Below are 12,747 nucleotides of genomic sequence, written 5' to 3' on the forward strand. Positions count from 1 at the left end.
AATCTCACCATAGGCGTAGTGATGACACTTAGTCTCTAAGACTAGGTAAGCTGATTACAATTACATTTCGAGCCCTTTTTTTTAGATATTCGAAACCAACAGCGGAAATAAATACAACAACCTCTCAAGACTGGTAATACTGAGTCAGGAACTCTGACTTAATATAAGCAATGATCTCAAAGGGACTGCGATGGCCAAGCAGCTGTAACGACCCGACTTGTCATTTTAAGAATTTATTCCCCGTTCAGTGACTTAAGGTCTTGAGAAGCCTCGCAATATGTATTATGACCCACGTGTGTGGTCGAGTTTGATTTACGGATGATTCAGAGAGATTTGGAACACTTAGTCCCTGAGATGAAAGCTTAAGCCTTAGGATTTTTACCGTAGTCGGAATTGTGTGAAGACGACTCCGAAATAGAGTTATGTCGGTTCTGTTAGCTTCATTGGGTGATTTTGGACTTAGGAGCATGTCTGAACCGTGAATCTGAGGTCTGTAGCCAATTTAAGCTTGAAATAGCGAAAGTCAAATTTTTGGGAAGTTTGACCGGGGGTTGACTTTTTGATATCGGGGTCGGAATGCGATTTTGAGAGTTGGAACAACTCCGTTATGTTATTTGGGACTTGCCTGCAAAATTTGAAGTCATTCCGGATTGATTTGATGTGTTTCGGCACAAGTTATAGAATTTAAAATTTCAAAGTTCATTATGCTTGAATTGGGGTATGATTCATGGCTTTGATGTTGTTTGATGTGATTTGAGGCCACGAGAAGGATCGTGTTATGTATTGGGACTGGTTGGTACGATTGGACGGGGTCCCGGGGGCCTCGGGTTTGATTCGGGGTGGTTCTGGACCAAGTTTGGGTGTTTTGATGCTGCTGGTTGCTGGTTCTGGTATTGTTCTTCACGTTTGCGAGGATCCTCTCGCATTCGCGAAGAAGGAATTTGCTGTTAGGACTTTGTTCTTCGCGTTCGCGAAGAGGTTCTTGCGTTCGCGAAGAAGGAAATTTTGCTGTTTGTCGTCTAATTTTAGAGGCTGATATCTCGCAATCTATAAGGAATTTGGAGATGATCCAAAAATGAAAGTTGTAGACCTTTGTGTCTAGTTTTCAGAAAGGGAAACCATTTGTCATTTGGAATTGTGTACAAAAGGTTATGATGGATATACTATAGGCTATCTAGGAAGAGTTTGGAAATCCATGTTGCACAGGGCTGACTTTGGAAGCTTATATCTCATAATCTATAAAGAATTTTGAGATGAGAAACAAATTAAGATTATAGCCCTTGGAGTCTAGTTTTTAGAAAGTTAAACCATTTATCATTTGGAGTTATGTACAAAACATTATGACCATTATACTAGAGGCTGTTTGAGAAGAGTTGGAAAATAACTTTTGAAGAATTTGTTCTTCGCGAACGCGAGGTGAGTCTCGCGAACGCGAAGAACAAACCCCTAGGCAGTAGAATAAAGTCCAAATTCGTGTCATTCTTCCATTTTTGGACCAAGGAAGCTCGGGTGAGGCGATATTTTGAGAGTTTTTCAAGGAAAACATTGGGGTAAGAATTCCTAACTTGATTTGGGTTAAATTACATGAATCTATTGTTGTTTTTATCACTAAATTAGTGAATTGGGTTGAAAAATTTAGAAAATCCTCTTGGTTTAAATTTAAGATTTGGAGGTCGATTTGTTATTGGAATTCGATAAAATTGGTATGGTTGAACTCGTATCGGAATAGGTGTTCGGATTTCATGAAAAATATGTCGGGTTCCGAGAGGCGGGTCCCGCATTGACTTTTGTTGACTTTTTGGAATAAATTTTTAAGTCGACATATTATTATCCGGAATTGTTTCTGATGAATTTTAATGGAGTTATGCAATTAATTTGTTTAGATTTGAGCTATCCGGAGGTCAATTCAAGCAAGAAGGCTATTTTGGAATATCAGCCTAACTTCAAAAAGGTAAGTATCTTGCTTAACCTCGAGTGGGGGAAACTCCCCTTAGGCATTGAGTCTTATGTGGAACTTGGGTAATTGAAAACCATGTACGCGAGGTGACGAGTACGTACTTGGTTTATATGTGCAAATTTTATTGAGATAGTCTTGAGCATATTGTGTAGTAAATTGGATAATTGTTGGCATATATTTAATCATCTACTTGTCGTGCCTAAACCCTTGTTGTTGACTCTGTTATTATATGACAATGTGATGTGATTGTTATTTGATTATTTACGAAATTTCGTGAATTTGCTGGCTTGATAATTATTGGAATTTAATTTCATTTTGGATTTTTCCCTCTGCAAATAATTAATTAAATGAGCTTAAGAAGAGGTGTTTATATAATTATTAAAAATTTGATATTTTATGAAGACTTTGTTTTATGTTGAGTAATTTCTATCTCTATTGATTATTTTTGGGTGTTGTACACATTGTGTGGAGCATTTGGTTATTTGCTGTGCCATAATCGTGTAAGTAACACGGAGACAGAATATATATGAAAATAAAATCATAGAGGGATTCCATATCAAGGTCGGAATCAGGGAGGATTGAAGGGTGTGGAGGCTAGAGTTTCTCAAAGACGAATGGGAAAGGGAGGATTCAAAGGCGGCTGAAGTGGGGATATGGGATTAGGGTTCAGGTGAGGGGATATAAGGAAAGGTGGGGATTTATTATGCGTCATTGATCATTTAAGATCAACGGCCAAGATCGAATAGGAGATGGGCGGGTCAAATGAACGGGTCCCCGACCGGGTTAAATTAGAGGGTCGTTTGGCTTGGGCTCTATGAATTGAGCCATTAATATGGTCCGAAAATTGGCATAACTTGGGCTATATTTTAAATACAAGGAATTAAGGGAAAATAATTTAATAAAATAGTTAAATAAAATATAAAAATGCTATTTATGAAACTTAATAATTTAAAACAACAATAGAGGATTAGAAAAATGTAAAACATTATTTTGACCTTAAACAAAATGACAAATGTAATTAATTATAAAATATAGTAAAATATAATTATATGAATAAATTGAAAATATTATGAAATATATTTGTGGGTGTAAAAATAAGTTTGGATAATTAAGTCATCACAAAATAATTTGCAGGGGTAATTAGTAAATATTTGAGTAATTAAAATGCAAGAAAATCAATTTTAAAGCCTTAAACGTTGTGAAAAATTATGGAAAGCACTTATATGATTCTTGTAAATTGGTGATGGTGCAGAAATGATATTTTAAAATTATATATTACTATTTCAAATATGAGGGCAAAATTGGGTATCAACACTCGGTATATTATTTCGTACTGACGTCCCTTTTGTTGGGGACGTTGCATGTCATGCCTGCAGGTCCTGATAGACAGGTGGATAAATCTTCCTAGTGGACAAAGTCAAACATCAGCTTGGTAGGTAAGCTCCACTTCCTCGGAGTTACCAGGTCTAGACCTTGGAGTCCATTTTATATATACACGTTTGATGGGTAGGTCGAGGCTCTGTCCTGACCATGATACAATTTTGTTATCTCTAGAGGCTTGTAGACGAGCCCTCTATAATTTGTATATCAGTATTGTGGCCTTACCAGCCCTATGTACATGTTAGTTTGGTATTGCTGGTTTTAAACATTCATGGTGACCTCGTCGGTCTTGATTTGTAAGGTTGACCTCATCTGCCTAAGTTGAGGATTACCCCTCCAGAGTTCATAGTTATAGAGTGGTACGCTCGGAAAAAATATGACACCAAGTGCCGGCCACGCCTCCCCAAGTTTGGGGCGTGACATATAAATATATATACCGAGCTTTATCACCTTGAGTTGTTGGTAAGTTATTGAGAAACGGTAAAGGTTATATTCACTTTGTGCTTATGTACTGTATTGTATGTGCGTGTCTCATAATTCGATAATTTCCTTCCTTTATTATGGAGTGGGCCGAACGCCTCGACAATATAATAGATGCATCTATGGTTCGTGCCGCTCAATCCTCGGCAGTGTACACATATTTTTGGATCGGGTCATGCGACCTCGGCATAATCGTGCGTTATATCTCTAGCAGTCTGAATATTCACAAGATTATCCTTCCCCTAGTGCCCGACATTTTATATGGTAATTCCCTATCCGTTTGATATTGGCACTTGATACATCTAAGCTGTTGAGATAGAAAACGAGACTGAAAAATTTATATCCTTAAAAGAATTTTTTTGGAGATTATGTAACTTACAGTATTACCCATTATTATTGTTGTGTTTCGTATCTACTTATGATTTATCATATGACTTTATTGGACCTCTAGTAAGTGTCGATTTCGACCCCTTGCCACTATTTCTCCGGGGTTAGACTAGATACTTACTGGGTAAGCATTGATTTACGTACTCATGTTGTACTTCTGCACTAAATGTGCAGGATCTGACGGGTTCAATTGGTGGTCATCTTGGCGCATAGACGGAGCTGATGACGAGATTTATGGTGAGCTATATTCCAGGCTGCGTATCGCCACCCACAGAGTCTCCATCAGACTATTTACTTTATCCTTCCTTTTTATATTTCGGGCAGATATTGTATTAATATTGTACTCCTTAGCAAATTCTCATGCACTTGTGACACCAGGTTTTGGGATACTCTAGTGGTTGTTTATGGTTCAACTCAATATTATCATCTTTTATTTTATATTTTACTAATATTTTAAGTATTCATGATTTTTAAACGCATTGAATCCTTTATTTAATAAGACTTATGATTTTAAAAATAATAAAATAAATAATTGAATTGATAGTTCACCGCTGGCTTTCCTAACAACGACGTTGGGCGCCATCATCATCTATAGTGGAAAATTGGGTCGTAACAACATGACATATAGTCGCTCCTACGTGGTTAAGTGAACCAATCAGAATTTAACACGTAGACTACACGTGGTTAAACCTTCTAGAGACAAATTTAAACGGAAAAATAAAATGAAAATTAAAACGATACAAAAGAGGGCAAATGAAACAGGGGTTTTCATATTAGTAAATTTCTTTTTTACTGAAAACCCTAATTCCCAAATCTCCTCAAATCGATCTATATCAATATCTTCAATGGTGGGGGTAATCGTTCAATATCTTTGATAAAGCTTAAAAAACTAGAACATTATACATTATTTTCCTTTAGTTTTTCTTCGTTCATATTTCATTAGTCATTGGTGTGGAAGATATCAATATCGATCGGAGTGGGCTTGAAGATAAATAACATAAGAGATTTTGTTAAGAGGTATTAACATTTCTACTGTTTGTTATCTTTTTTTCATGTGTTTGTAAATGGGATTTTTTTTATTTTTGGGAAAGGTTTTACTCTTTTACTATACTCTGTTAAAGGGGAAATGTTTTAGCCTTTTCGTCTGTTAAAGGGTAGGGAATCTTGACCTTTATTTCTTGTCTTTTTCAGAATTTGTTCACATGTGTGGCTCTATTATTGTTGTTTTTCACCATGGTGGTATGGTTATTGAAAGATAATATGTTGGGGAGTTGGAAAGGGTTGTTTTTACTATAGATAAATATCATTTCTCTCTGACTCAGATGAAATGTTACACTAGGGATAATGGGTACGATAAAGTTGAAGGCTTTTATGTTGAAGACCCTACCTATATTCAATTTGTTGCATTGGAAACTGATAGCCGACTATGTAATATTGTTAAAGACTTGCGTACTGGGTCCATTATTGACCTGTATGTGAAACATGTCATGGAGGAAGAAGGGGTCCCTGCTGGAATTATTGTAGGTCCACTGGTTGGTGGCATAGACCAAGAAACAATTAATATAGAAAGTCGAGTTAATTCTAGGAAAACATAGATTGAGGGTTCTATAAATATGACCTTAAATGAGGCAGCTAGGAGGGGGGGGGGTAGAACAACCTTCTAATGATGAAGATAGTAGTGATGAAGATAACTTAGAGAATATTCCTGATGAAGATGATAGTGAAATTGATGAAGAATTGAGGGTTTCTAGAGAAACTGATAGAAAAGAAAAGATAAGTGAAAGAAAGACCAAAAAACATAGAAAATCCAATGTCATTCATGAATTGGAGCTTAGGGAAGCTAGGGTAGATAAGGGATTTGAAGATCTAGGGCATAACAAGAAAGACAGATTTGTTGGAAAGTTGGGTGGTGATAAAGACTTCATTGACTCATCAGATGATGCTAGTGAAGACACTAGTGAAGATTTAGATGTTCTTGCACAACCATGTGTTGATTTACCTTCCAGAAGAAGAAGGAAAAAGCTGAGGTTTGATGATTTTGCCAAGTATGCTTTATTTGAATTAGGTATGGTATTTAAAAATGTGCAAAGTTTTAGACAAAGCTGTAGCTGACTATGCTATTCAGAAGAAGGTTCAATTAACTCTAAGACCCAATGAACCACATAGAGTAAGGGTAAAATGTAAAGGAAAGTTGTGTAATTGGGAACTGTATGCTAGTGTTGATAAAGATTCAGGAGATTTCACTGTGAAAAAAATACTATCCAGCCAATAAATGTAATACAAAGAACAAGAACAAGTTATGCTCAATCAAATATATTGCTAAGAAGTTCAAGGACATAATAATCTCTCAACCTGATATTAGAGTGTATAAGCTACAAGAAACAATTAGAAAAAGTTGGGGTTGCAGGTGAAAATATCAGTGTGTTCTATAGGGAAAAGATGAGTATTATTAGTAAGTTCATGGGTGACTGAGCTCTTGAGTTTTCAAGGCTGCTGGACTATGCTGATATTATTAAGAGTACAAATCCTGGGACTTCTTGGTGGGTCAGAATTGATAATAAGACACGACTTGGGAAATATTTGTTCAAGTATTTTTATGTCCGTTTTGATGCATTGAAGAAGGAATGGTTAGAAGGTTGTAAGAGGATCATAGGGTTGGATGGTTGTTTCTTGAAGGGGGCTTGCAAAGATGAATTGTTAGTTGCTATTGGAAAGAATGGGAATCAGCAAATGTACCCAATAACATGGGAAGTTATTGACCAAGAAACTAAACATTCTTGGAGTTGCTTCTTAAGTCATCTCATTAAAGATTTGGAGCTTGGTCTAGGAGATAGATTAACAGTAATGTCTGACATGCAAAAGGTACTATACTAAACATGCTTTATGTTGCTTATTTCATTTTGTTTCCTTTTATTATGTCTATAAGGGTCTTGTTCCAGCTGTTCAAGAATTACTTCCTAATGCAGAAAGGAGGATGTGTGCAAGGCATATTTGGGCAAACTAGCAAGAAACATGGAGCGGTGAAGCAAGAAGAAAAACTTTCTGTAGATGTGCTAAGGTCAGTTTTGAGGTAAAATTGAAAGAAAAATTTGAACACTTGGATAAACTCAGGCATAACATTTGTCAATCCCTACTTAGTTATAATAAAGAGTACTGGTGTAGGACTTATTTTAGTGAAACTGTTAGGTGTGATGTTGAAAATAACATGTGTGAGACATTTAACTCTTGGATTGTGGGTCCTATACATAAATCAGTAATTAGTATGCTTGAAGACATTAGACATAAGATAATGAATAGACATAGGGATATGGTCAAATTTGATGAAACTTGGGTCAGTGACATTTTACACATGGCAAGATCAGCTTTAGAAAAAAATAAAGAAGTTGGTAGGAGATTAAATGTAATGTGGAATGCTGATACTAGATTTGAAATTGAGGAAGGGGAATATAGGTTCATTGTTGACATAGTTAGGAAAACATGCAGTTGCAGACTGTGGCAGTTGAGGGGTATCCCTTGTGCCCATGTATTTTGTGCATTATCTCATATTGGGGAAGATCCAGAAGATTATGTTGAGCATTGGTATAGAAAAAAATACATACTTGAATGCTTACAAGTACTTCATTCAACCAATCCCCAATATGAAGATGTGGCCTAAATCACATAACCCACCAGTCGAGCCACCTGAAGTTAAACCAATGCCTGGTAGACCTAAGAGATGTAGGAGAAAGGACAAAGATGGACCAAGAAAAAATAAATGGGAAAAAACATCAAAGAAAGTAGCCAAGATGACATGTTCTAAATGCCACCAAGTTGGCCACAACAAAAAATGGTGCAAATCAAGAGTATGTCCTTTGTTATTTTCATTGATCTACTTACTTTTTAACATTTGTCTTCTAACCTTTGTTTTGTTACTTATAGCCTCAAGAAAGAACAAGAACAACAATCGAAGCAACACCAAACAGTCAACCTGCTACTAAACAATCTAGTACAACTACTGAAGTAATACCAATGAGACAACCTAGTACCCAACATTCCAGTGTTCCTTCTTCTTTGCGTCAAGATACTACAAGAGTTAGAAATAATACTTCTAGTGGGAGAGGCATAGGGAGAGGTCTAGGAATATGAGTTGGCAGAGGAAAGGGAAGGGGAACTGGTATAGGAATGAGAATTGGTAAAGGAAGGGGAATGTAGGCCGGTTCTGATTCAACAAATACACCATCTAGTGCACCTACTGGATTTGCTACTATTGCTTCTCTTCATGCTACTACTTAATATGTTTTTGCTGCTGTTGGAAAAAAAAAGAACAAGAGAATGAGATTTGGCATTTACACAGACATACAATCTGGAAGACAAGTTCTTAATGTAAGCTCTTTCATATTTCTATATGATAGCTATTTCATAAGTTATTAATAGATTGCCTGATAGATATCACTCTAAATTTACAACCTGGAACACTAAGTGAAAGAGTCATTTCTAATGGGAGACAATTAAAGAATGCATCACTTACCATTGATCTTGGATTCAAGCAACCTCGATTGAAATAAAAGGGAAAAACTGTTATTACTGGAAACCAACTTCAACAACAAAAAGAGATGCAAATGAAGAAGAAAAAGGCTCATTAGAGAAGATTCACTTTATGTAGTTTGTTTAAGTGTTTTTTCGAATTTGGTTTTCATGGACCTAAAACTGCAGTTTTTGTTATTTGCTATTAAAGCAATATTTCAGATATATGTTTGACATTTTTTTGTAACTATTACCTTGGTTTGAGCAATAAATTTTGCAGTTTATTCTACAGATTGTATTTCTCTTGGTAGAGTTTATTGTACAGTTTGTAATTGTGTCTTGTAGCTACGGGTTGGGAGAACATTAGCCATGTCAAAATTTTGCTGAAATATTAGTCCAAAAGTGGTTCAACTTGTATTCATCTAAGTTTCTTACATTACAACATTCAAAAGAGCTACTGGTTTACATAACTGCCAATATACAAAAGAGCTCCTTTAACCAACTAAATTTCAACATACATAGCAAATATTACATAAGAAACTCTCTAACAATCCAAGCGAGTATCACAATGACCAGCAACATTCTGTACTTTCTCCTAATATTCTCCTTTTCTTCGTCGTGTTTTTTTATCCTCTTCAAAAATTCCAAAATTACAATCCTAGCTTGTTCAGGAAATTCATCTTCAAACGACTTAAAATACTTACGCTCTTCCTGTAAGACAGTAATAAAGGTCCATAAAAATGAAGTCTTGGCCAACCAATTTTGAAGAAACAAAATAGGCACAAAACAATACCTTTAAAAATTACTTACTCGACCATATTGGAATCCAAGATTCCTGCGACCTGGGTTATTTTGTGACCACGAAATCATCAATTTTGCCTTTTTACCACAACGACAATACAAGGTGACTTCCATTTTTGATAATGTTTCGTAATAGAGAAAGAGGGAAGATAGAAGTAGGAAAGGGTCGGGGAAGAATGTGGATGTATATTTAGGAATTTGAGAATTGGGATAAATATAAAAGGAATTCATTAAGGGTATAATAGTAATTTTGCAGTTTTTAAACCGTTACAACTAAGAAAAATTTAACCTAACGTGCTGCCCAACGTTTGTATCTCACTCGAGTTGCCATGTCAGACACGTGTGCTTACTTGACACAATAAACCCAAACATAAAGTGTGTATATGGTCACCTGGTAAGTTAGAGTGTGAGATAGACATCTGAGGCCAACTTTAGGTGTCTTTTTATGTATTTTGCCTTTTCTAATTTCTAGTTAAAGTATATGTTTTTTTTAATTATAAATAGGAAAGCTAATATCTATTTTCTTGTGTATAAAACATTGTGAGATGTATTGAGATTATGAGTTAATTATTTTTTCGGATAATTGTATCCTTCGAAATTGTTCAATTTTCTCAAAATTTCAACATTGTGTATTCCTACCTGTTTTTTTCAAACTCAACACATCGTTTAAAAGATGGAAGCTCAGTCTCTCTTTCTTTTCGTTTAATTGCCCCAGAACTTGAATTTTTAAAATTTCTGTTATGTGGAAGAGAAGGGGATACTTTAAGAACAATAATAGAAGGATTTCACCTTTGAGTGGAATTCAGAGAGTTGAAATTTCAAGACAAGGTTCAATAATCATCAATGGTTCAAGACATGGATTCTTCACATCATCACAAGGACCAAAATAGGGAGATCCTTTATCTCCATATTTCTTTATATTAGCTGCAGAAGTACTATCTGGATCTCTGAATAATCTCTATAACAACCCTCAAGTTATTCCATTTTTCTATGAATTGCGAGGGCCTAAGCCCTAAGGTTAATCACCTTGTATATGCATATTGTTAAATGTTTGTCATGATTTTTTTATCAAATTTGATTTTCTTATCAAATTTCATGAAATCTGTTGATTCGTCCATGAAGTCTCTCATGAAATCCCTCAACCAAAGCTAAACTGCACTTTTTCTAACCCATAGAGTTGGATTTGGGTATTAAAGAAAGTTGTCGTCGTCGACAGTAGAAGAGTTGACGAATGACGATGGTGTTTGTTAAAATTGTTTTCTTTTGCTGCATGTTTTTAACAAGTTGTTGAAAGTTGAATATTGAGGCGGTGGCAGTGGTGGATGAGGAGATGATGTTGTGCAAGGAACGCCGGCGGAGGTGGTTACCCGATTGCTGCATGTTACAAGTTTACTTTTCCTATTCTTTTTTAACAGGTTCAGGAAAAGCTTAGACAGCGGCGGGGATTCCTTGTTACAATTTTTACCTATCTTGAGGAGCTTTCCATCGAATTAGTCGTTGCTAGCGGCGGTGACGGTGCGCTGCCCAATTTCTTAAACAAAAAACGAGTGGTGGGGTGGGGCTCACATAACAAAGTTCAATTTAATTCTTTTATTTTTTGAGTAAATCTTCTAAAAGGGAGAAAAAGCATGATTTAAGCTTCTCTCACGAGCTCAAATACAAGTGAAATACAAACACATTGCCATGTCAGCAAAAGGGGTTCACGAGACACAGATCTGTTAAGTTGAAGTGTCTAGATGGTTATTAGATACGTCGGAGTGTGCAAGTGACAGTAAATTCCAACTTTAAGTGTCTGTTTAATTATTTTGCAAATCAAAAAATATAAAAAATGTTCTGGACAGAAAGTTAATGACAACAAAAGCTTCTTCATTACTACACCAAGAACCAGTGCTTACAGAATCAATAGATTGAGGATGTGCACAGGTTTTATGGATAAACAATTTCCTTTTACATATTTAGGTTACCCAATTTATGTTGGCAGAAAGAAAATTAGCTACTTTGATGGCATGGATACTAAGGTGGTTAAAAGATAGGGAGGTTGGTAGGGGTAAAATGCTCTCTTGTGGAGGAAGAATGATGCTTATTAAAAGTGTTCTATACGCTCTTCCTACATATATTTTATCTGCTATATGCTCACCCAAAAGTACTCTGAAGCTCTTAGAAAAATATTTTGCTAGATTCTTCTGGCGATCTACTAGGGATAAGGATAACTACCATTGGAGCTCATAGAAGAACTTATGTATGCCTAAGTCTGAAGGTGGAGCAGGGATCATAAGCATGGAAGATATCGCTAACACCTTGGCAATTAAGAGATGGTGGAGGTTTAGAACTCAACCATCTTTATTGGCTAACTTCATCCAAGATAAATATTGTAGTAGAAGTCACCCCGTTAAGAAGAAAGTGGCCAACAAAGACTTTCAATTATAGAAAAATATGATTCTCTTTGGAGACAATGCTGAAGCTAGAATGATTTGGAAGATCAATAGAGAGGAGATAAAATTCTGGTGGGATAACTGGTTGGATATTGGTGCTCTGTCCAACTTAATTCCTAACAGTGACAGAAGCCACAGGGATTCCAAAAGACTAGTCAGGGACTACATTGTTGATGGCCAGTGGAATATCAATAACCTCAGACTAGTAGTTCCTGAGGACATAGTTCAACAGAATATCCACATTGACATAGGTGATCAAAATGATAAGGACTATGCAGTGTGGAAAGACAATGCAGAGGGACATTACTCCAACAAATCAGCTTGGAACATAATCAGACAGAGAAACCAACAGAATCTCGAGTTAAACAAGGTGTGGCACAAAGTCATTCCATTCAAAATGTCTTTTCTGGCCTGGAGACTATACAAATGAAAGCTCTCATTTAATGAAATGCTCAATAGATTTAACAGATCTCGCAATCATATTAGTTCTATGTATTACTCCTACCATACACCTCACAGTGACACCATGCAACCTTCATTCTTTGAGGGTGAAGCTGCGATACACATATGGAAGTACTTTGGAGCTCCTCTTGGAATCATTCATCAACACTGGAGTATTAAGAGGGTCTTCAAAAATTGGTGGCATCTGAAACCCAAGAACGAGGTTCACAAACTCATTCTTCAAGTTATGCATGTAGTGATAAGGTGGGAATTATGGAGAAACTGGACTTCTTGCAAATATGGAGATAAAAAATGATTTATAAAATAAGATGAAATATTATAATGGTTGGATCCTTAATGCAGCAT

At 36.0% G+C, this 12,747-nt stretch overlaps 1 protein-coding gene and 1 long non-coding RNA gene across 6 annotated transcripts; one reads left to right on the forward strand and one right to left on the reverse strand.

The window, feature by feature from the left end:
* The first annotated feature begins 4,969 nt into the window (after positions 1–4,969).
* On the forward strand, positions 4,970–8,626 carry LOC104086468 (uncharacterized). Of its 5 annotated transcripts, none has more exons than XR_011408011.1 (4): positions 4,970–5,221; positions 5,396–7,066; positions 7,131–8,046; positions 8,123–8,626. XR_011408011.1 is itself a non-coding variant. In XM_018767426.3 (4 exons), exons 2-4 carry the CDS (start codon positions 6,935–6,937, stop codon positions 8,205–8,207), a joined length of 321 nt encoding a protein of 106 aa, XP_018622942.1. In that variant the 5' UTR covers positions 4,973–5,221; positions 5,396–6,934; the 3' UTR covers positions 8,208–8,626. The 5 variants fall into 5 exon arrangements, 3 of the variants coding, with proteins under 3 accessions (XP_018622942.1, XP_070031398.1, XP_018622943.1); XM_018767426.3 differs by having other exon boundaries at positions 4,973–5,221; positions 7,171–7,274; XM_070175297.1 differs by having other exon boundaries at positions 4,973–5,221; positions 6,881–7,066; positions 7,171–7,274.
* A 496-nt stretch (positions 8,627–9,122) lies between these two features.
* On the reverse strand, positions 9,123–9,912 carry LOC104086467 (uncharacterized). Its single transcript, XR_001967350.3, has 2 exons — positions 9,518–9,912; positions 9,123–9,418 (listed from the first exon to the last, which is right to left on the reverse strand). It is a non-coding gene; the product is annotated as an uncharacterized lncRNA (long non-coding RNA).
* Between the last annotated feature and the right edge of the window lie 2,835 nt (positions 9,913–12,747).

The sequence above is a fragment of the Nicotiana tomentosiformis genome, chromosome 5 (genome assembly GCF_000390325.3).
Source record: "Nicotiana tomentosiformis chromosome 5, ASM39032v3, whole genome shotgun sequence".
Lineage (NCBI taxonomy): Eukaryota > Viridiplantae > Streptophyta > Magnoliopsida > Solanales > Solanaceae > Nicotiana > Nicotiana tomentosiformis.

Coding starts and splice junctions, on each gene's coding strand:
- LOC104086468 (XM_018767426.3), top strand. CDS start 6,935: ATGTACCCAATAACATGGGAAGTTATTGACCAAGAAACTAAACATTCT. Junction 7,067..7,170: donor TAATGTCTGACATGCAAAAG/GTACTATACTAA, acceptor TTCCTAATGCAG/AAAGGAGGATGTGTGCAAGG. Junction 7,275..8,122: donor GTGCTAAGGTCAGTTTTGAG/GTAAAATTGAAA, acceptor TGTTACTTATAG/CCTCAAGAAAGAACAAGAAC.